Source organism: Phalacrocorax aristotelis, chromosome 14 (genome assembly GCF_949628215.1).
Source record: "Phalacrocorax aristotelis chromosome 14, bGulAri2.1, whole genome shotgun sequence".
In the NCBI taxonomy this organism is placed as follows: Eukaryota; Metazoa; Chordata; class Aves; order Suliformes; family Phalacrocoracidae; genus Phalacrocorax; species Phalacrocorax aristotelis.
In genome coordinates this window covers 8,878,080-8,901,903 of record NC_134289.1, presented here as the reverse complement: position 1 = coordinate 8,901,903, position 23,824 = coordinate 8,878,080, and the positions used below count along the sequence as shown (strand labels likewise).

General features: G+C 37.3%; 1 protein-coding gene across 11 annotated transcripts in view; it reads right to left on the bottom strand.

The window, feature by feature from the left end:
• Positions 1 to 657: 657 nt before the first annotated feature.
• Positions 658 to 23,824, bottom strand: part of CCSER2 (coiled-coil serine rich protein 2) — a 75,116-nt gene continuing 51,949 nt past the window's right edge. For 2 of the 11 annotated variants that reach the window (XM_075109816.1, XM_075109819.1), the window contains exons 9-12: positions 22,530 to 22,628; positions 14,278 to 14,362; positions 9,663 to 9,702; positions 5,686 to 5,886 (exon numbers count right to left, since the gene is read on the bottom strand). In XM_075109816.1, the coding sequence (XP_074965917.1) occupies positions 5,823 to 5,886; positions 9,663 to 9,702; positions 14,278 to 14,362; positions 22,530 to 22,628 (288 nt within the window). In that variant the 3' untranslated portion in view covers positions 5,686 to 5,822. Of the gene's footprint in view, positions 5,887 to 9,662; positions 9,703 to 14,277; positions 14,363 to 22,529; positions 22,629 to 23,824 lie in introns of all 11 variants that reach the window. The other 9 variants (XM_075109817.1, XM_075109818.1, XM_075109809.1 and 6 more) reach the window with 7 other exon arrangements.

The window sequence follows — 23,824 nt, the reverse complement described above, 5'->3', positions numbered from 1 at the left end:
TAGAACCTTAGGTTAAGCATGGCAACTGCCTGTCGGCAGCATTTTTTAAACATTCTTACTTCAAACTACAGGGTTCTCCCTTTACAAATTCCCACATTTTGATGCAAGTTTCAGACTTGAAATTCCATCTACTGAAACAGGTCAGATGAAGTTAGTGGGACAGATTTCCTTTTCTCTCAGGAATAATAAATACTGATATACAATTAGGAGCTTTTTATGAATGTTTACACGTATGCATACATTGTGTTGATTTAGACTCCGCTGGGGAAATATCATAAGAAATTACTTTGAGAAAGTTAATAATTTTAACCAGTTTATTACGTAAAAGAACTCTATGAAATACTCTCCTCAACTGTGCATTAGAGGTGAAATAACATACCTTTAAAAGCTAGCCGCATCAGTCCTTGTTCATCTGGGAACAATACATTAAAGTGTTTAGCTTTTCTATGTCTGTTTTTTTCCTTCCCTTTTTTCTTTAGTAAAAAATTCTCATGCTAGAAGTCTACAAGTCTGTTGGAGAAAGACAGTTCCGTGAAAAAAACTACTGTAAGCATAAACATAACCTCCCTCTCCCCCAAAATCTCCTGTTACAGCCCTATAATTCTGCACAGTCAAGGACTCTAAAAAAGCATACATGAAGTAAACAGTCAGCAGAAGTAGATACTTATAATTATTTTATTTTTATTCACTAGAGCAACATTGAGGAAAGAATTTTTACATACAGGTTTTTAAATCAACTTTACAAGCAAATTCCAATATACAGTATTTACTCTGGCCTGGGTTAAAAAAACAAAACAAAACAAAACCAACAAAGCAGATAGTAAGGGTACCTCTTGTTTTAGCTAGTATTGAATTTAAGAATTCACTGACACTGGAATTATATTGTATTTATTGTGGTGCTTTTACATTTAAGTAGGCAGTGAGCAGCTTTACCACAACAGTGACTGAATTTCCTTGATAGCGTAGCTGTAATATGACTATACTGAGACCTACCACCAGGATCATGTATTAAATCCACTCTGCTCAGAAAAAGCCACTAGGACGAGATAAGGAATAGCTACGGAAGCCCAATTCAGGAACGGATTTCCATTTGTATGGCAAGAAAAATGTCCATATTAAGAGGATTATGTGTTATGCAAGAACAGAAATACTTCCCCCCAACATGCAACCTACCCAAGTATGACACTTTAGAATGTGCATATGGTTGTGACATGCAAGCAAAGTAAATCACGCAAATGATATTCAGTCTTCTAGCATCGTTACAGCAAATCAGCATTTAGATCAGGGATGAAATGAATTTTACTGACCTATGATGCAGGCTAGTTGCTATATCTAGTCTCACTGCTATGACATTTAAGTGGAGGGACCCACTTTTTTTGGAATTCTATGAAAAATTCAGGGCTGTTTTGGATTTTCAGAGCCTTTGTGACTATTTTGAGAAAGTCTAACAGATAATATTGCACTTTTTTCCCAAAAAACTTACGCTGGCAACATTATTCTTTAGGGGCTATGCTAGTCCTAGGGAGACTTTGCCATCAGCCTTGACTGGCCATAGGAAGTACTGGCTTCAGGGAAGGGGAAGGTAATAATCTGGCTGCACCATTGGTGTTAAAATTCCACAGTTAAAGTCATTGCACAACAAAAACTCAGTACACTATATGAGTATTTTTAAACATGCTAGAGTGCATATCAATTCTGTGAAAGTGATGTGAAGATGCCTTGGAAACAGCAACACTAGCAGGGAAATTAGTTTCAAACAAAAGCCACACACAGCAGGAGGCATCTAGATTATTTTAGGCACAACTCCAAGCAATAAAGCTCATTTAAAGTGCAATTCTGGTTTTTTCTTTTGTGTTTATTCACTTGTTAAAATGCGTAATTGCCTCTGTACACAAACTGAACAGCAGTTTAATACTTTTGTGAATATTGCACAAAAGAATGAGAAATCAAGAACAAGAAAAATGGCAATAAACCAGTTTTAGAAACCTAAAAACAAACCCTGAAGATAACAAATCCTTTAATTTACTCATTTAGGATAATCTGCACCAGTACTGATGATATATCTGCACCTTCCAAAGCTAGATACGTTACCTGGAAATACTTAATCCCATTCGACAAGCTCTACACAGCACCCTCTTATCCGTCTCCCCCAACCTCCATCCTACACTGAAGTGAAGCTTCACACTTCACCACTACTCTTCCAGTTGCCTGCCTAATGACAGGCTTTGCTCATACTCTGGACTTACTAGACATGCAACAGAGCCTTCCCTGGTAAAGTCTGAAGAGCCAAAATACGTAGTTGTCTTTAGAGGGATGCGAGGTTAGCTACTGAATACAGATACAATTCAGGCTAGCATCTGTCTCATCCGTGATTAAATCCGGCTGTCTCCAGCTCCATGTCTCACTAATCTGTCAGAACAAAATGGGGAAATGCTGTAATGAAGAATATAATCTATTTATGCGCCTTTAACACAGAAACCCCACAAAATAAATATATTTTTGTCCTTCTGGGGGAAAAATAATTCAGAACTATCTTTTTTTTTTCCATGGAAACCCTGATCATCTCTTTGCTTCATTCCTTAATTTTCAGTAAAGGTGCAGATAGGTAGATATCTGTACTTTTAAATGTAAACATAAACATTTTAACATCACTAAAGCAGGCTGGTGATACCTCCAGAATAAGAAGCAAAAGAACTCATCGCGAAATATCTCTGGCAATAGCATTAAGTGAAAACCATCTTTTTACACAAAATCATATACAACTAAAAATAAAATCAGCTTCTCTTCAAGGAAAATAAACATAAAAAAACATCTTCCATAGAAATCTATGTGGACCAGAAAACAAACCAGGAATCTGATCATTCCCTCAGCAGTTTTTAAACTCCTGAGAAACAGAGCTGCCGGGAGCTAGTTTTGGGGAATATATAAAGTCAGCTTTATTTTCTTATCAAAAGTAAATGCTTACACTGAAGGCCATCTAATTCAATGCTTTTCAAGGAAAGGAAGAATTTTTCCTGGAGGATAATCGTTACAGCAATCTTGAAGTGTAGTTATTTTGATCCTACATCAACTGCAACAATTAACATTACCTTTGTTATTTCTTGCTTACATGGTCTTTGCCCCAGTTAAGAGGAAGTCCTGCAGGTCTCTCATTTCAGACTGATATAAGTAATTCTGAAATAGAACCTCCCCCCCTACCAATTTTTCCCCCAAGCTTCTCCTTTTTCCACTTCATTGTCATTTAAAAGAACTTACAGTGTGACAAATCCAAAAACTTTCTTAGATATTAACTGTGTACTGAGAAATTCAGGTGAGATTATTATATTTTCTTCCTTCTCCCATCCAACAAAGGTAACCCATCAGGATACCCCTAGTTAAATGGCTTGTATTACAGAAGTTGATTATTGAACGTATTTAGGAAATGTCTATACCTACTTACTATAATTTTCTCAAGGAAAATACCGTAATACGCCAACGTCCTATAGCCAAAGCTTAGAACAAACTATTAACTGTGTTTCACTTTACTGACATTAGATGCTGTTCAAAACAAATTTTGAGCGAAGTTACTGTAAGCCTTCTGCTGCTGATTTTAAACCCAATTCAAGAACAGGTGATAAAAAAACCGACTCGGTAACACACAAGAGACAGTGTTGGGAAGGAAAGGAAGAGCTGGAGATGGGACATAACATTAAGTTTCTGGAAAGCTTAACTGGATATGCATATTTAACTCACAGCACATGTCCTGGCCCCATAGTTGCACCATGATGGACATAGATTTCCAGACCACTTTCAGAAAAAATACTTGTCCTAGAGAGCAGAAAAATGTTTTTGCTTTTCTTTTATTTCCCAAAAAAGCTCCTTCCCAGTTATCATGCACTTCTTTAGAAATTACAAAAAAAAAAAATTTACAAAAAACCCAAAACCAAAATACACATCTCTGAAAAACTCTTAAGAGTACCAGCTCTGGATTAGGACATAATAGGATTGCTCAAAGCAAATAAGTGGAGATAATTAATTTTTTAAATAGTTGCTTTCTTAATACAAGTTTTGCTCTGTAAAATAGTTTCAAACCCTTAAATATATGGCAAAGTTTGTGCAAAATTTCAAGTCAGGTACTTTAGAGTCTTTCAATATTAAACAGAAATCAATAAATACAAGTAGTACAATAAAGTTAAAAAATATTAATTAAAATGCATGCTGTGCAACCTCGACACAGGTGTTACGGACCCCTCATTCCCAGAGGCTCCCTACTTACCAATTCATAAGAGCCTGTACTGGAAGGTTTTGCACAAGTAACCTTAGCACTGCGTTTCAAGGATCTACCCAGTAACGTGTCTATTCAACACAATAAAAACATACCACAATCTTTTAAGAAATTATGATGTTTAAGAGAGAAGATTCATTTCACCCTGTGAAATCTGCTTTTTGTCTGTGAACAGTGAAAAATGGGATAAACAAAAAACAGAGCAACTTCAGATTACAGCAAAACAAAACAACACAACCCACCCCACCCATCAGATTAAATAACATTAAATATGTCAGTCTTGAGATAATGATAAAATACAAGGATTTTTGCATAGGCCTCTGGAATACAGAGTCAGAATTATGGCCAATAAAACATCTGCTAGTAAGTCTAATTTTCCACCACTCTAACCTAACGAGTACTCAGAACCAAGAAGTTAAACTGACTGGTAATTGCACTGTCTAATAACTCAAATCAACAGAGGTAAGAAATGGTTTCTGCCATCCTGAAAATGCATAGTGCAGAACTCTGGTATTTGTGGTCACCACAGACTTCAGTATTTGCTTCATTACCAAGATCACTGGGCAATTCAATCTTTAATACAGACCTACGATATAAGAAACCACTCTCAAGGGAAGCTGCACAGCTCGTAACACGAGCCTCAGAACATAACAGGATGGAGTATGCAAACACTAAAGAGAGAAGCTATTGTTAATATTCACTCTGGATTTGCAGGCTGTAGATAAAGCAGCCCAAAGGCAGTCAATACATAGGAAGTAGGGTTAATGTATGGCATCATTCAATGAGATGTAGGTACGTTCTCAATGCGTCTTTGGTTTAGGGAGGCGGGAATGCCGATTAGAGGGCAAACTATCCCCAGCATGCAAACCGGTACTGTGTGTTTGCACATTCTCCTTTCTCTGTACTGGTGGCTTTGGGATGTTAGTCTTCAAAGAGGTGTTTTGAGGCTCTGCAGAGAGTGGTGTGGATTTCTGACTGCTCATTTGCTTAGATTTAACAAAGGACGTAGTTGGTGGGCGAAGTTTAGACACTTTCTGACTCTGTTTACCCTTTAGGTTATCCTGACCAGATGTTGGCTGTAGCTGAGTCAAACTACTTGATGGTAGAAGCTCAGGTTCCTCGGAAGCAGCGGAATGATTTGCAGATCGTGCGGGAACTGCCATTGTAGGAGGCACTAAAGCATTTGGGGGCTTTGCGATTCTTAAAGTCTTTGGCCGAGAAGCCTGGTTTGTGAACGAGGGTTGACCTTTCACAGCTAGTTCAGTCTGCACCTCTCTGGCATCAGCTCGTGTAGAGGTCTCAAAAAAGGAACGAGACAGTAATGTACCTTCTTTATTACCAGCCACCTGTCCAGGGTCTTCAGTATTTTTATTTTTCAAATTTTCCAAGTGTGATGCATTCTCATCTTTTATGTTTAACTGTATGCTCGTTAAAGTGTTTACATCTTTCAGGCTATTTGTTGGGGAGGCATTTGCAGCATTTTGATTCTGATGATTGCTATTTTCATGCAGACCATGTTTAGGATATTCACTGTGGGCCTCGATATGTGGCATTTTTATTAGTTTTCCCTGGGCGAGGTCTGTGGAACTGGGAAGGCTGCTGGAAGGCTGTAGTACTTGAGGCTGTTAAAGAGAAAAGAATACACAACAACATGTTAGGCAAAGAAAACACCAGATAACATTCTGAATCCAACGTGCGCTGACTGGATGCTTGATAAGGGCTGTATATCTGGGTTTTTTTAATCAAAACTTTGACTTTGGCAAAACAGGATGGTTCATGGGACATGTACAAATGTGGCTTGTAACTTAAGTGGAAAAAATTATACTAGCACTGAAATACACAACAACATAAAGACAAAAAAGAAATTGATTAGCTTAAAGGAACATGAAAAAGGCATGGCTGATGGTTTCACCTAAATCTGCAGGACAGCAAAAGAATGGTACACGAGTACTGATCAATTCTGATTCAAGTGCTCAATACATGAAGGCAATGGCTATCAGACTGTATTCATTTTTCTATTTCTCTTCACTGCACACTCAAGTTAGCTACCCCAAACCTTTTATCAGTGTTCTATGCTGGACAGGCAGGAAAGGAGTTTAATGGGCCACATGAATTTACAGTGCATTTTCCTTGCCTTACTGAGGTCAGAAAATTTGATACAGGTATCTTGCAATAGGCTACTGACCAGACTTAGGTAACTGTTTTATCTTGAAGGGATTTCAAAGGGGCTGATAAAGGAAATCGTCTTCAACAAAGCAGTACAACAGAGTACATGTGAAGCTAGAGACTGCATACTACTACAGCGATAACCAAGAGATAAAGATAACTTCATGAAGATTTTACATTTTATCAGGAGATAAAATCTGATCAGACACGTATCAGACAAGAGAATTGCCGGTACCTCTTCTGGGTCATTTCTATTTTCTCTTTGCTCTTCCCTGTAAAAAGACTTTAAAGATTAATGTGTGTGCTAGCCTCACAAACACATCCTAGACCTGCGGAAAAGATTCCGCAGTTCCTGGCAAAACCCCAAACCAATTGAAACTTAAACTACCATTTTAGCAAGTTGCTGGTTTGGATGGTTTTCTCATTTTCTTTATAAAGGAGGGGAACTGAACTACTACAAGCTAACTTATCCCTAAACTACTTGAATTCTTAACAATTGATAGGTTGCATGTACATAGTAAACAGGCTTATAGTATTTGTTTACTAGAGAAATATAGTCAGTACAAAAGGAGCAATGTTTGCCTAAGAGATTTGACTAAAAATGTCACTTCAGTCACTCTCCTACATTCTTCGCAACTTCTAAATGAAACAGCCAATTATTTGTCTGGTCTTTTTAGCTCCTCTTAGAATCAGCAGGAAGAATGTAATGATAGCTGTGCATGCCAGAGTCCTGTTACGTTTCCGGGACGATAGCACGTCCTTGGATTCTTTAAGCTTTTCATCTTTCCCCTGGCAGGATTCCTACTGAAAACTGAATCCTCAAAATTCCTCATCAAGAAAAAAAAATTAATGGTAATGAGATATCAAGGTTTCTCAATCTAATTTTGATTTACTAGCCGTTTTTCCCTTTAGAATATACCAGTTCTACCTGTAAGCAAAGGCAGCGTCTAAGCTGGACTGGTGACATCTGAAAGTGATAGGTAAGTGCAAATATGTTGAGCAGTCTGAATGTTTTGGAAAGAGGGAGGAGGAGAATAAGAAAAGTGCTTTCAAAATGGTGTCAAATTGGTATCAAAACATTATTCCTTACATGACCAAAACTAGCTTAACTTTGAATCCTTCTTAACCAAGCAATCTTACAGGAAAGTACTACTAAACCCAATTAATAATTCAAAACATTAGGAGAGTTATAGCTTAAAAAATTGAATCCTCCAGATGTTTTTGTCATTTTTCAGTGTTTACGTAATAGGTTACAGAAGTCATCATCTCTCCAGCTTAGGAGCTAAAAGACAGATGAGCCAAAAATGATTTATTGATTTGAGACCCCAGAACTGCTAAAATGAGTGCAGAAACCAAAGCGCTATATACCAGTATTCCCATACAAATACTTAAAATAATTCCAATTTTCTAATCCTACTTGAAGTCAACCATTAGTACATTTATAGTAAGCAGTAGTGCGTTAAATTCCAATAGGTAAAAACAATTGTCAGAAAACTTTTTCCTCTCACCTAGAAAGGATTTCTAAATGCCAATCTTCAAAAACGCAGATAAATATCTAATCTGAGCATTACAAATCTAACTTTATATCAAGTAATCCTAGTTATACTAACCAGCAAAATAAAAAAATCTGTAAGTTACAGAAGATACAAAATTCGTATGGGAAGTTAAGTTAAACACAAAACCATCTGAAATGCAGCAAAGCAACAAACTTTTGATAATGCTATTTCAAGTTCTTCTAACAAAAACTAGGTATTATTTAAGCTTTTCCGTTTTGACAGTTTTGCATTTTTAGATATTAAAAATAGCCAAATACCAATTTTCTGCATTATCCTTCATAACCCAAAAAGGTCTAAGCAGCTTAATATCCAGAAATTTAGCAATTCAAAAGTTAAAAACTCATAGAAACATGCTCAGAATTATGAGGACACTAAAGCTATGGTATCATCTTCCCTAAGTTGTTTTAAATACTGTGCTGTTTTCTATTTCTGTATTTCTACTTAGTCAAAGTCTGTCCCATTAACATGATTACGGATTTTAATCTCTTCAAATTGCTACAGGCATTAACATTCAAAATGACACTGAGAGCAGAAAAACACCACTTCCAAAATATGCAAGTAACAGTTCATAAGGTATCTAACACTGAAAGCTGCATTATCTTCAGCCACAGCTTATATCTTGGCCTTATACACAAGTCTTCCTTCTACTAGGGAAATCTTACTAAATTATGACCATGTTGTTAGTCAAATGAACAGCCAGCAGAAGGACTAGTACTTGGTGAATTCCATCACAAGAAGGAGGGAGAACAGAAAGATAAAGTAGCATTCCACCTTCTAGGCATAGTATTTTATTTCCTAGAAATCTGAAAAAAAAAGTTTGTAATCTGCACTGCTTTGAGTGCACTTCTGATAATATTTCAGGGTGGGACAGACCATGACTTGGTGCAGGCTGTCACGCTAACCAGGCTTCTAATTTTGTCCCATAAAGAAAATATTCAGGTGGACAAACACCTGCTTTCCTTTGGGACACTCCTAAAATGTAAAGTTGGACTCAAACATTTCAGGCACCATGTAACTGAAGGAGATGAATTCTCCCCAAATTGAAAGCACATTAGACAAAATGTTTTGTGCACACGCTCCTTTTTGCACAAAAGAAGCTGACTTCTCTGTACCAGCAAAAGCTTCAGACTTGCATGTGTTGATGCACCAAAGTGACTAAATCAGTCCCTACCACATGAACTTAAGAGGTTTTTCTCTTACTTCTCTCAAGTAAAACTGCCTGTTACATTATCCAGAGAAAAATTACAACATATCCACAAAGAATATTACCTTTACTACACAGTTATTGAACCACTGAGGTTGTGTCAGCTTTGTATTAGAAGACTGAGACAAGTATGTTATACTGATAAAGAAGTTAAATCAATGTGGTCATCACAATGATATTCATTGCTATGTCACTACTTCAAAATTCCCTTCGGTTCTGCTTTGGTTAGTCTGTATCTCTTAACCTCAACCCCCATCTCGATTCCCTACATAATACCTCTGTAGAATGAAACAAAGGCATTTTCTCCCTGCAGTATTTTGAGAAACGAGGGAAGTGAAGCAATGAGAAAGCTGAGAATTGCATGCACATCTCCGATAGACATGCATCATGCACAGGGCAAAAAAAAAACAAAACAACCAGCAGTGAAAATGTGTGAGGAGGAGATGGGAAGAAATCTGAAGTTGTACTGTACCACGCTTTATCACAGAAGTAATGGACTAACTTCTCAACTCCTTGCCAATGGCATAATGGGAAAGCAGAGACAAGAAAGAGACAAGGACAATGATGTCAGAGGACCAAGACAAAACAATGAGCAGTTTGCCATGACAGAACTGCAACTTTTCACCATTTAGATTGCAATTACCATGTGCCCCATTGGTTTTCAATCCACCTTCCAGAAACAAAGGTAGTGTTTAATGCAGTACAAATAATTTTTACAGCAAGACCTGCATGGAACAGCTTCACTTTTATAACTTGAAATCTTTTACACAGTTGTTCTGTTACACTTCAAATACTGTTTAGAGCTGTAACTAGAATTTGTGTGTATGAATACAACTGTATACATCAAAAATGTTTGCATCTATGCACATACATGTTAGGTATCTAACGATGAACAATGTCTTAATTTACACTGTATTACATATTTTGACCATGTTGCCCATACTGTTTTCATAACTCATCTTCCTAGCAACTCACTCACAAGGTTGAAGTGGCTCCAAACTACCATGGTTTCTTTATCTTTTTTTTTTTTTTTTTTTTTCTTGAGAGGGCTGGGGGACAGACACACAAACCCTGCTACATCAGTGTTTCACTTTCTGATCAGTTCTGACATCCCTTATCTCACTGCCTTTGCACAGGAAAAGCTGTCATTTCACAAGCCTTCATTTGAAGACACAGCCTTACTGGAAGGCCAAACTGGACAACTTTCATTTTCTACCTTTGGAAAACATCAAGATTTCACACCTGAAATCTGTAGCATTTGCCAATTCCTTCATTTTAGATCCCCCCCCTTTTAGCTAGCTGTATTATGCCCATATTTCAACATTGTAATATAGGATTCCACAGTATGGAGTATGACTTCAAATAATGATACAAAACAACTCTAATTTTTTTTCTTTTTAAACCACCAATCACCATAGCATGGAGGTAGTAAAATAACTGGTAATATGGCATAGGATTCTCTTTTTCTGCATAGTCTGTATATAAACACCAACTTCAAAATACTCTCTTTCTCAAAGAAAAATTCCTGAAAGTAATGTATAGCTACATCAAGGCAGGCATTTCATCCAGAAATCCATACATATGTGCAAACAGACAGATATGACCACACATAAAATTAAGTTTTGTTTGCAAGTACATACTTAGGTACAAAAGACATTTATCTTGTAGACCAATCTGCGACTATGCAACTTGGGAGAAGGCAGTTTTTCTTAAAAGACATTTCTTTATATAGCTGAAAACTCATCTCAGAGCAAAAAAAAAATACATATAAAGAACTGTAATGTAATGATTCCAGGACATTTTTGGTAATTTCCCACTGTCCCAGAATATTCAAGATAATATTCTGAAGCACCTTTGCTCTGCTAACACCAACACTTCGTATATCCTACGAAGAACCTGAATCAGCCAATAAAAGTTTGGAAACTTTTCACAGTGTTAAGCAACATACCCTTGTTTAAAGAAAAGGTATGAAAAAGCAAAGCCTGGACCAGATGTATAGTCGATGTGCATACACTACCTGTCTTGCTGGTGATGATAAACCATATGTCACCTGCTAGAATTGCCTACACGACCTTTAACTGTAATGCTTACACACAGAAAGTCTAAATAATTTTTCCATGAAGTGCACAGTAAGCAGAGATGTGAACAGCTGCGATGCTGGTGTAAGAAAGCAGTTTTCACCTGCGTTTCTGTGTGGAGAAGCACTTGGGGCTAGAGGCCTAGAGAAACTGGTATAATATTCTTGTATTACAAGCAGAGTTTGTAACTGGTTCGTTGACAATGTGTATTCTAAATACCGCATTTCTAGAGCTGCATCGTTAAAGCTCCAGAATACAAATGCAAAAGTTTTAGACTGTAATGGAGAAAGTTTGCTATGTCATCAAGTTATATCCTATAACCAAGAGAAAAATAGAGGACCGTTATACAAGAGTTGAGTTCAAGACACATATGGGAGTTATAGGAATAAAACCATACAATTTTGTTCATAAAAATGTCAAAAATCAATGTATTATTATGAAAGTGTTTATGAAATCAAAATGCTGAACTGTTACCAAGGCTGTTGAAACAACGTGAAGTTAGTTAAAGAATTAAAAATTAATTCTCATTAGAAGTGCAAAACAACCCATTCTAAGGCATGTTAACAAAGTGCAGCAATAGGGTAAGTTCATAGGGCGAGTGAAGCGGTAGGTATGCTAACACCGCAACTGGTGCCGAGAGAGAACAACTGTAAGCAAATGATAGTATCGTAGTATTATATCGCAGGGATATATTACCTATCCTGCACAGCAGTAGTAAAATTATATTACAGTACATAAACATCTAAATATCTAAATATGAACAGTTTACAGATTTATACTCATAATCTACAGTGCTTGTGTGAGATCTATGCATCCATCAGCTATCAACAACACCATGAAGAAACCTCCAGCATTCACAAGCGCAGATGAAATTTTAGGTTCGGGATTGAGAAGTTGGAGAAGAAATGTTTCAATTCCAGGATCTCCAGACAGAGAAAACAGCCAAAACACACACCGAGAGCATTTCATGTTCCCACCACCTTCTCTATATTGTTGCAAAACAACACTAACATTGACTTTAAAGCTGTTTTCCTGTTTTTAGTGGTTATAACCCAGCTCACCACTTGCCTTGAAACCCCGCATTTGACATTCCACACCAGCTCAAAAACCAGCAGACCTAAAGCCACTGAAGCAAGGGAAGAGGTAATGTGGGGAAAGAAGGATGCTAGTGGTAATTCTGGTGATGCTCTACTTTTTGGGACTCTTCAGACAGCAATAAATCATTGGTTTTGCAAGAGTGACAGTAAAAACATCCAAGAAACCTCCTAACCTATACTGTATTTTTATTCTCAGTATTTATCTTTTGATCAAAGCTAAGACTTAAAGAAAAAGGCTAGGAACAATCAGTTATAGGAAGCATTTATTTTCCTAAGCAATAGGTTAATTATAGTTTAGGGTAATTAGTCAATGGCCAATTTTAATCTACTTTATTTCATTCACTAGCAATTAATAGAATTCAATGTATAAGATGGATACTAAAAAAATCCAACCTGCTTTCCGAATGGCAGTTCGCCATGGAATCCCTGAATAAAAAGCTGTTGCTGTTACTGCAGGAATGAGGCGGGGGCTCTGAGGACAGGTAAGAGATCAGCAACGTTTTCTTCTTCAGCTGATCAGTCAATGAGAATGATGTGACACCAGAGGCACAGATCTGGCAGCTCAGGCCCACCCTTCCATTCTGACTCTGATGAGTAAGCCCCAAAAACGTGGCGTTTCTTTGCTCCTCAGGTCTAAACCTGATCTTTTTAAACTCAGACTCTCTACCGACAGGACACCAAAACAGCCAGGCTGTGCTACTGCTGGCCCTTTCTCTACCCAGAAACAGATGTGATGATGCGCTTTAGGGGCTCTCTGTTACACACACAAACTCCACAGGAAAATGAAGCACATCCCTCCATTGCATAGAGAAAAGCCTATGAAACAGGCTGTGCATTCCTCATGAGTTGTTTAAATGAACATTGTCACAGAAACATCAAGAGAGTATTTGAAACAACTTACAAAATACTTGACAATATTTTTTTTCTTGTAATTGAGATAAATTAGGATTATTGCAACCTGTAATATATGCAAGCTTAGTTTTCCAAGGTGCAGCTTCCGCTTCAGATCTCCATTGGCCCTGGAAATCATATTTTGTTTCCATAATTTTACTTTTTCCTTAATTTCTTGTCCAAATACACTCTTGGGCTTTGCTAGGCAAACACACTGTAATTCTCAAATTACAGTACATTTTAAAAATATAACTGTAGCTTTATGAACTAGTTATATTTCTTTGAACAATTATCTGTTTTTAATGCAATACCAAAGCACAAAATAAGACTTACCATTTCTCTATGTCTACGTAAGCATACAGTTTTAAAACCAGCAATTGTCTTTTGTTTTGCAGATCCAAGCCAAGAGAACAAACGCATCTTATATCAGCCCACATTGTAGCTAGCACTTAAGGAATGTTAATAAATCATGCAAGTTTTGCAACAGCCACTTCAATGTATTAGAAGCTTTTTTTTTACAACAAATACCGAGGGGTGGAGGGGGAAATTAAGTTTCAGGGAAGCCGTTCTGAAAAGTTAAGAAAACTTCTCACAAGAGGCAATGAAAACAACACTTTCTCACCAACATTTTTACATACATCCACAATGTATTTATGTAAATAATCCACATATGCATGCGTGTGGACTTATGAGCAAACAGAACACATACACAAACAGGATAGTATATTACAGCCATGAAAAAGAAAGGGAAAATGCAGCAGGCAAGATTTATGTTAAGACAAGACTAGAAACAAGGGCCTACTCAGGGTTGCCTGGAGAACTGCTGAAGTAAATCAGCGTTTAACTGTTATAAAGCTGCTTTATGCACCGGCTGAAGGAAGCATTTTGGTTAGCCACAGACTATTGTGTGTGCCTGTAAATCTGCCTGAGAAAGGAGGATGCTACGAGATGAACAGTGCGTGCAAAGGGGAAGCTTCTACTGGAACACGGTGAGGGAGATGAGTGAGAGGTACAGACTCACTCTGTCTGCGGTGCGGTGGAACAGTCCGAGGGATGCCCTGGAATGAGCCCTGCCAGGGAGAGAAGGAGGGAGCAGAATACCCACCCTGTGCAGAGAGAGAGAGGGGGAGAAGTATAATAAAAAAAGAGAACAGGGAAAAACAAGACACCAAAAAGCCACACCATTCTTTTTCCCCCAGAAAGGTATCATTTTATTTCCCAGTTGTTCTACTTCGTAGAAGCAAATGCTATACACTACTAAAGCCCAGAGGAAAAATGACATTATGATGCCTTAATCAGAAATCTTACAAAATACCTCAATTTTTACTCAATGTATATGCATACTTTTCTGTTAAAGATGTGTTTAAGGGAAAAGTATGGGAGCTGAGCTTTTCATGTGTAAAATAAATGCTCAAAATTGTATTTTTTACAGCTTTCAAAAATGTTTTAAAAATGCATCACCAAGCAGTAAGTTGCTTAATACTGATCTGCTGGAAAACCAGTCAGCTTTAGTTTGCAACAAAACCTGTCTAATGCATAGAAACAGATTTTCTAGCAAATCCTGGTACTTTAGAGTCCACTTCACTCATATTTTGATAGTAGTATTAAATGTGAAAGAGGCGACATGTAACTGTTATCCTTGCACTTTGCTCTTGAAGCTTGAGCCTTCCAAGACCAGAGAACTGTGCCCCTCAATGCCACGCAGGGTTTGCCCGTCAGGTGTTTCCGATCACCACAGAAGCGACACATTGCGGTTGCTGGATTCTCAAAACAGGAAACCAATTTTATGCAGTCCATTGTTTTCTCCATGCCCTTACCTTTCAAAGAAATCTATCCAAGCTGGAACCTCCCTCTTAAATCACATAATCTTGATTTCCTATTTCAGCAAGACAGGTTTCAGTCTTTACAACCCCTTCACCATTTAGCAGCTGAAAACTTCTGCTTTTACAACTTCTGGAATATTAGTGCTAAGATCAGTGACTGCCATTGCCTCCCGGCTACAGTAGTCAGCAGATACCAACAGCAAGCAGCTGTATCTACTCTTTCAGACAGCAGGCATACGATATCTGAAAGAACGTCTGTACGAAAGAAAGCAGGAACACAGCCTGTTCCTCCTCTCTAGTTCCTCTGCTGGCATATCTGCTGCAGATCATACCGCCAGGGCTGGACAAACAATAAAGTAGTATTTTATTTTCATGTTTCTTTGAAAAGTATGTTAAGCATCACAATAATTCTATAAAGAAATATTCTGCTTTTATTTATCCTAGCAAAATTTTAAACCCTTCCCTGACCTTCCAGTTATCCTAATCTAGTTAGATTTTATCCACCACTATTCCAAGTTTCAGTACTGCTAAAATGTAACTTAGTTATGCATGCACTTAGTCTAGTCTTAGAATTTGCTAGCCAGAACATTTTTAAAGTAGAGAAGGAAATAAAGAAAAGAAATCTGACAAGTCTTCTTTATTCTTCTTCAGTAGCTGAGATAAAACAATTACTGGAACAAAATTCAAGGAAAAAAACTGAAAGAAGTTGTTTAATCTGATTATCTCTAGATGGAGATATTGATTACCTAACATGTTCTTACAGTCCTCCATCAGCAGTCATTAACATCAACACAATTTGTAGACTGCTGCATGAAACAACAACAGTACTAGCTTCAGTCAAGCAATACGACAGAATAATGTAATATGTGGCATCAGCTGAGTAGGTATTAAATTGAGAAGTATTCCTGGGAACAAGATTAATCAATGATTCATGAGACATTAATAAGAGCTGTTCCAGGGTGGTGGAACAACAACGACAAAAAATTCTTTCCATTTTCTAAACATAAGTGAATCTCCAGATCGTAAAAAGCACAGTATTATCAGGCACATATCATCTTGTAGAGACTTGTTTGAGTTGGCAATGGGCTTTTCCAGAGTTCTTTGAAATTTTTAACATACTAAATTAAGAAGGGAGGTGAAGGTTTTATATCCTCTCCCTTCCTCTCTCTAAAAAGAGAGATTAAGACAAGTATGAGCCAGCCGAGCTACATACAATTATGATACTATTGTAAAAGCAAAGAAATATTTAGATGTCTTGATACATTCCAGTAATTTTTAAGCATCGCTATTAGCACTTCAGAGCACAGCACTAAGTACAGTCTTCTGAATAATTCTTCATGGTATTTATTCATTACTCTGGCTGGGGAAGCAAATGAAGAAAGTGCAAGTAACTTCCTTCAGTGCTTTCCCTGCTGAACCGAACGGCTCTCCAGGCACGGTTCAGCCCCCTGCTCCCAGGTGCTGGGGAACATTCTATCATCTGAGAAGCAGAACAACTAGCTCTTCCTCTGGCAGCAGTCTTGAGAGTTAACACTGCTCCACACAGGCCTATGTCAAATAATTGTCAGATTTCTTATTTATAAAAAAACAAAATCATAAGAAGCTTTGTTGGACTATACAACAAATAAGGTAATTAAAACAAACATCAATTGAACCAAGGACCAGGAAATATAGCACCGGGAATTTATTAAGATGGGTATTATAAATTACACTGATTTTACAAATGATAAAGTTATCCTGTAGATATAACACATTAAGAGATAAGTGTCTGCAAGTAAGCCTGGCTTATGAAAAGATGACTTTTAATACTATTTTATAAGACTCCAGCAAATTGACAAAGCTTTCTCCTTTAAATGGCAGTTCACGTCCATCCCCTTCTATTTGTCAAGTGGATGCTGAAGTTCCCAAGAAATCCAAAGAACAGGAGAAAAAACAAATGCTAATATGCACGTCTCCTCAGATTATGGTACATATTCAAAATATCAAAAATGTGGCAGTTTCCCACTACATGTAGGGAAGAAGAAAAACCTGAATCACAATGTATTTTATGCTTGACTATTAAGAAGTCTATAAAACTCTTAAGCAAGCAATACCAGAAATTAAAGATGAGAACATGACTTACCTCAGCTTCTATAAAAAAAAAATTTGATGGGATTCTTCTGGGTTCTGAAGCCTAGTCTGATGCAAGTCTTTCCACTTGCACAGTCAGAACTGTTCCTACCCCAAGCTGTTATGTGCATTCAGCCACTCAACTTAAATCCCATTCCTCTCATTTCCCGGATACTGGAATTGTGAAATAGCAAAAGCATCCCAAAAGAGATGTGATTCAGAATTTTAAATACAAGGCAAAATAGGAGACTCAGGAGTGGGAAAATAAGAGCAGCTGAAATAGTGCAGATTACAAACGAGAACAAAATTATGAATGCTCTTCAGAGATCCTGATGAACTGTACAATTGCTGCTAAATGCTTTATGAAGTTCTTACCCTAACTGCACTGCAAAACTGTTGGTGGGTTGGGGTTTTTTTATTTTTTAAAAAAAGGCTACTATGAGGATATTAAGGCCAGAGTTTTCCATTGCTCTGAAGAGAGCTCAACCTTAGAATGAACAATCACATGAACAAAAGCAATTGCTTCTGCCAGAAAAGGACAAGAGAAATATTTTTAAGCTACTGCTGCACAGTAATTTTAGGCCAAGAGCCAAATATTCCAGCTCTTTTCCCAAGGATACACCAATATCCAAAACTGCTTCTGCTTTAAAAAGTCTTTTCTGCTGCAGAAACACAAGTACAAGAAAGATCCATTTTTCTCCATACAGCAGGAGCATTCGAGCGCTTCCAAGAAGAGATGATTTTTGCTGTGTCTCACCTACACTCTCACTCAAACTCCACATCGTGAGCAAACCGAGAATGACATACTTCAAGTATCAATGAAAAACAATATGTTTTTGCAGCAGGCTTCTCTTGCTAGCCTAGCACCCAGAATGAGATTGTGAATGAGCAGTTCTGACATGCAATAATCTTTTAAAAAGTATTCAGATCTAAAAAAAAACCCATGAAAAAACCTAACCAACCACAAACCAACAAACCCCAAACCCCAGTCTTATGTGCTGGTTTACCCTAAACCGACAAGAATTTCCTGTGAAAGGTTTGAAGGACCTCTCTTCTGTGCATGTGCCTACATGCTATGCACCGTTAATGGCAACTGAGCAAGAAACATGCGCAACATGACTACCTAGTCCAGCCGTGGTACTTTCTCACCAAGAACGTACGTTATAATGGATCAGCAAGTGAACAGCAGAGCACTGGACGACAAGAGAAACCTGGGCTGAATGCAAAGATAAACACTAACACAGCAACTAGGCTTCAAAACCTGGAAGATTAAATTCATAGTTGCAGAGACAAAGAATACAGAAACCTTAAGGCTAACGTGGAAGGACATACTCAAAAAACAACAGTACACAAAGACAGCCAAAGTATTATGAAGGTTCATCAAAAACAATTGATGTCAAAGGCTTTGGAATGACAAATTGGAACAATACTCACATGGAAGGCAAAAAATATCTCAGCGCAGGAGGAGAGGAGATGTAGCAAAGAACAAGTATATGCATGCTCCCAGGCAAACTGAATTTTTTGTTGTCATTTTACCAGACAAGAATGAATTTGTACACACATTTAGGAAGCAAAATGTATTCTCATCAGTGTTGTACTATTCCAAGACCAGGGAGAAAAATCAGCTTTTACTGTATACTACCTACTGTTGCAGGAAGAGCACCCATGAACTAGGAGTTGTGTTATGCTAAGGAGCTGGACCTCAGGAACCAGAATCCTTTACAGATATCTTCATCCGTATTCAGACTTTGTAGATGCTGACAAGTAAAAGACAAGGAGGCAAACTACAAACAACCTTTCCGGTTTGAGAAGCCAAATAATTTGTCAACACTGGTTCAAGAAGCCAAATTTGTCAACATAAACTTGACATCTAACCCCTCTACCCTCAAAGTCTTATAAAAGATGTCAGTGTTTGGTATTACAGAAACAATGCTGCAAAGCCTGCGAGACAATTGTGGCAATGGATGCTTGCATTTTTCTTCTTTGTGAGCTTTGTCCATCAACATTAATTTCTTCAGGTAATTTTATGTTCAATACCTTCTTCCAGGTTTTGATCTTGTTGCAGTTTTTTTCCATGACAGTTAAATGATAGGCATAAATTAACTGGAAGTGAATTCAGTATAAGAGATGTATGAGAAATCCTTCTAGAAATGTCATGGTCTGCCCCGTCAGGGAATTCTTGTACAGCTAACCAGAAGTGTTGCCCTCTAGGTTACCATTGTCTATACGAACAGTCAGCAATTACATCATTTAGTTTTGAGCATACTGTCAGGACACTGCTTACAAGCAGCACCACATAGCAGACAGTGGCTAGGCAATAGGTTAATTCTTCATTTGCCCAGTTTTCAAGACATTTATTTTCAGCCACTAGGTTTATTACATGGAGTACTAAGTTCCAAGGACTAACCTAAAGTTACATAGCTTCCATTTATGTATATATTTTCCTTTAAATAGGGAGAAAAACCCCTATGCGGTCCCTAGAGAGAATAACCCCAGAAAAGTTTACAATCACAACAGGATGGGCCATTTTTTAGACAATTCTGGTAATAAAGAAAGCACAGATAAGAACACGACTTTCTAAAGAGAATGTTTAATGATATTCACTTGCCAATTTACTGGGAGAACGATGAAGAGATCAGAAGTGCTAGCTATTTCAAATGGACAGTAGAACTGCAATAAATTACTGCAATTCATATGGTCTTAAATTCCTAACAGATCTTTTAATAGCTAATTTCCACTCTCACTTATTTCCTAGTTCATTTGAGCATCTATTCTTTATGAAACACTACATTAACAATGTTTGTTAAGCACGTTTCTGGAAGCAAATTACTATTTGTTCCTAGACTGTTATTTATGCTTCGGGAATCAACACATAGTATCGGTTCTGCTAGAATTTGTAACTGTCAGAATAATCTTGAAAGTTATGATAATCTAACTAAACTTCCTGATATTCACCATCATTTAAAGTGACTGACAAGTCAACACCTACAGGGAAAAAAAAATGAAACAGTCAAATATTCATCAACTTTGATAACTATTAACAGGCTTAAAGAAGGAAAAAAATTATGTGTCTCAAAGGAGTTGTACTCTCACTGCCAACATTTCAATTATAATTTGGTTTTAAAGAGTGTCTATATAAGAATGTCATAATTTCATGACCATAATTTCATGATTCATACCATGTTTAGGACCAATAAATCCTATTTCTCACAGCCTGCGCTCTCAGTTCAAGACCATTATATTAAACTGAACAGGAATGTTAACAAATCAAAAGAATTATTCTTTTTAAGACTCTTTTTGTGAGAATACATTTTACTCATTTGTCTCCTGCTATTTCTGTTTATTGTGCTCCTGCCTCAAGACAAACCTGGTTGTCTCCCCTTCCTACTGCAAGTGACATTTTATGTCACTGAGTCCCAGATCAACAATGATTTCATGCCAAGGCTTTTTCTACACTTATACTTCTATTAAGCCATGCAATGCAGCATACAAATGCATGTTAGCAGGGGAACTACTAAACGAAGAAGATGAGGTCTGATCATTAGAACTGGAACTCTGCTCCAACAGCAAGACTGTTGTGCCCCTTTAAGAAATCCCACATTAATGAGCTCATACCAATCTGTTTGCTTACACAAATTAAAGTGCCTGAAAAGCAATGTACTTTGCAAATTGGTCAATACTTCATGAATTTTCCTAATTCCTTTCAATTCCTTTAGTGATTTTCATGAGAAACTTTACACGTGAAGATAAAAATACTGAGATGCTTATTATGCGCACCTAATGAGCATATGCCTACACACAGATGTATGTGTATCATATACATATGTATACATCTATATACACACACACCCAACCATGAGACAGCACAGGTTGTTTTTAATTATATTCTTTCTCCCTTAACTCAAATTCCTTCGTGACAAAAGAGTGCCTTTTTTTAACAAAACTACTGAATACCTTAGAAGACACATACGTCAGCCTGAGCAAGCCAGACCATTGGGCTAAATGACTCTTTTTACCTGAGTCATCAACTTGCATTCCCTATCTTCTCCAATATCTTTGTCTTATTGATTAATACCACAGGTTGATCAAACTAAAGCTTCTGCAATGAGCAGCTAGCTGTCAATAGTTAATCTGTTTCTGAATTTAAGCAGAAAATGATAGGAAAAAAATGACACTGAAACAACAGCCACTAACCTGGTCATCAACATCAAGTGAACTTCACAGATAGGAAATTAAAACTTGGGAAACAAACAATACAAGAGCTCAAAAGCTACAAAGTAACAGGAAAAGAGAAACAAACAGGATAAACATCAAAGACATAACACACACTTTCCAGAACAGAGGGGTCGGAGCAAGCTAAAAGCTACTTAAGGTTCTATTCAGAGAGAAGACAGTTGGAAAGCATGGTCTCAACAGGATAAAGCTGTTTGCTAGCAACTGGGGAACATACAGCGTGATGGCATTTCCATCCTAGCACTATATATTCAAAAGAGTAATTTTAGAAGGATAGCAGGGGTGATTTATCTTTACTACAACCTTACATCAAGTAACTCAAGACAGGGTAAAAACAAAGAAAAAAAATCTAACCCATTTTTAATCGTTTAAAGAAATTCTCTAAGGATTCTCTAAGTAGAACAGCAGCTTCAAGATCCAAAGACTATTTGCTGATGACTGAGAAAAGCCTTGTTCGAAGATAATTCCTTGTTATTAAATAATATCAAATATCTTGTCCCTCCCCCATCCTAAGTATTCTACTAGCGTTCCATGAAGAATATAACTTTTATATAATGGAAGCAAATGGGATGCACGCAACAACATATGGGAATGAAAATGTCCTTCGTCAAAGTGATTTTCACCCAATAATTTTTGAATGAGTCAAGTTCTTCAAACAAATGATTAATAAAAATACCTTTTGTTTTTGCACTTATGGACTGAAACTTAGTTGCTTTTCCTCAACAGAGGTGAGCACATCAACAGTGAAACTTTAATCAGGAAAAACAAACAAATACAGACACCTGTGACTTTAAAGGCAGGATATAGTAAAATATCTTGCGTATGATTAGATATACAGCTTGGGCTGACTGTAACTTAAATAGTGCAGAAGGTGATTATTTTAAAGAAGAGACTTCTCAAGTGTAATTACTTATTTTAAAAGAAATGTTTGTAATAAATTTTAAATAAGAGGGCTGCAAAGAATGCAAGGGATGCACAGCAGGAAGGATACCACTCCCATACAGCACAGAATCTCTTAAACAATGCCAACTTGTACGACAGCAAATATAGAACTGGGGAGTGAAATGCAGGAAGTCATACCCAAGAAGGAATGGCACATTTTACTCACAGAACTCCTCCTCCAGGAGGTTTGCGTAAATTTGTCAGCATATACGCCCGCTGCCCCTGCAGGTTTTTGACTGTCTTTCTGGCAGTTACATCTAGTGGTCTTAATCACCCCCAAAAAGAGAAGGAGAAAGGAGAATTTGTTAGAAAGTAACTAAGATACTTGAAAAGCACAGTCAAGGCCCAGTGTTCAAACATCAAGCATTACTTGGCAATATAGCACAATATCATTAAACTGCAGAAACTAGTATTTAGTGCCACACAACTGCTTCTTTTCCCAAAGAAATAATTTAGAATAAATGTTGACTTTTGGAAAGGGTTTTTGATTCACTTAAATTTCTGAAGCACCACATTAAGTCACCTTGCAATTACAAATATAAGTTCTACCCATCTTTACAGCAGAGTTCCTTGGCTGCAACAGTGTGTTCAGTCACTACAGTAATTAGGCACACGGCCTACCAGGAAGGCAAGATTTCCTTGAAGAAATCTTTGAAGGCTGAGAGTACGAGTGAGACTAAGCGCACTGAAAAAAAATCAACACTTAATGCAAAATACTAGTAGACAAGACAATTCGTTTTGGTATCCTGTGATCTAGAATACTGTTGTTTAGGCAGAGCAGAAAGCCAAATCTTAACCTTTCATTTTTGTTTTAGAGGGAACGATCATGTGCCAGACAGGGAGAGGGTGAAGATCACAGGTGAGTATCAGTGATATGTATAAAAAGCACATGCTAAATGTTTCAGTAGAGATTACAGTCACAGAAGACTACCTCCAGCCATGATGAATAAATACGGCATGCACCTCTTGGCATCTCATCTACCCCACTTTTAAGATCCTGCCTTGGCTTGAAGTGCCTTTAAAACATGGTGCTGTTTTACAAGAATTGTCACACTAGGTGAGTTTACCAGAACCAAATGCAAAGGCACACATGGCAAAAACCAAAGTTAAGTCAGAACAAGAGGGAAAAAGCATAACGTTACTTTTGCTTGAGGACTTATGTGTCCACCTGAACCACGATAAAAGTGCCCCCACAACTTTTTTTTTTTTGCCAATTTAATCTTACTATTCAACATGATTTGTTTTGTTTTAAAAAAGAATCAACTTTGAATACTACCCTGCTCAGCTTTAAATTTTCTGGTGGAATTCTTTATTAAACTAATGGACAGTAGGGGAAAGGAGAGGGAGAAAAAAAACAGCAAGAAAACCTTCAGATACAATGATAGGCCTGATACCTGTTAATCTTTAAAGTACTTTAAGCATGAAGTGCCTTATCTTTGCTCATTGTTATTTCTGAAGAGC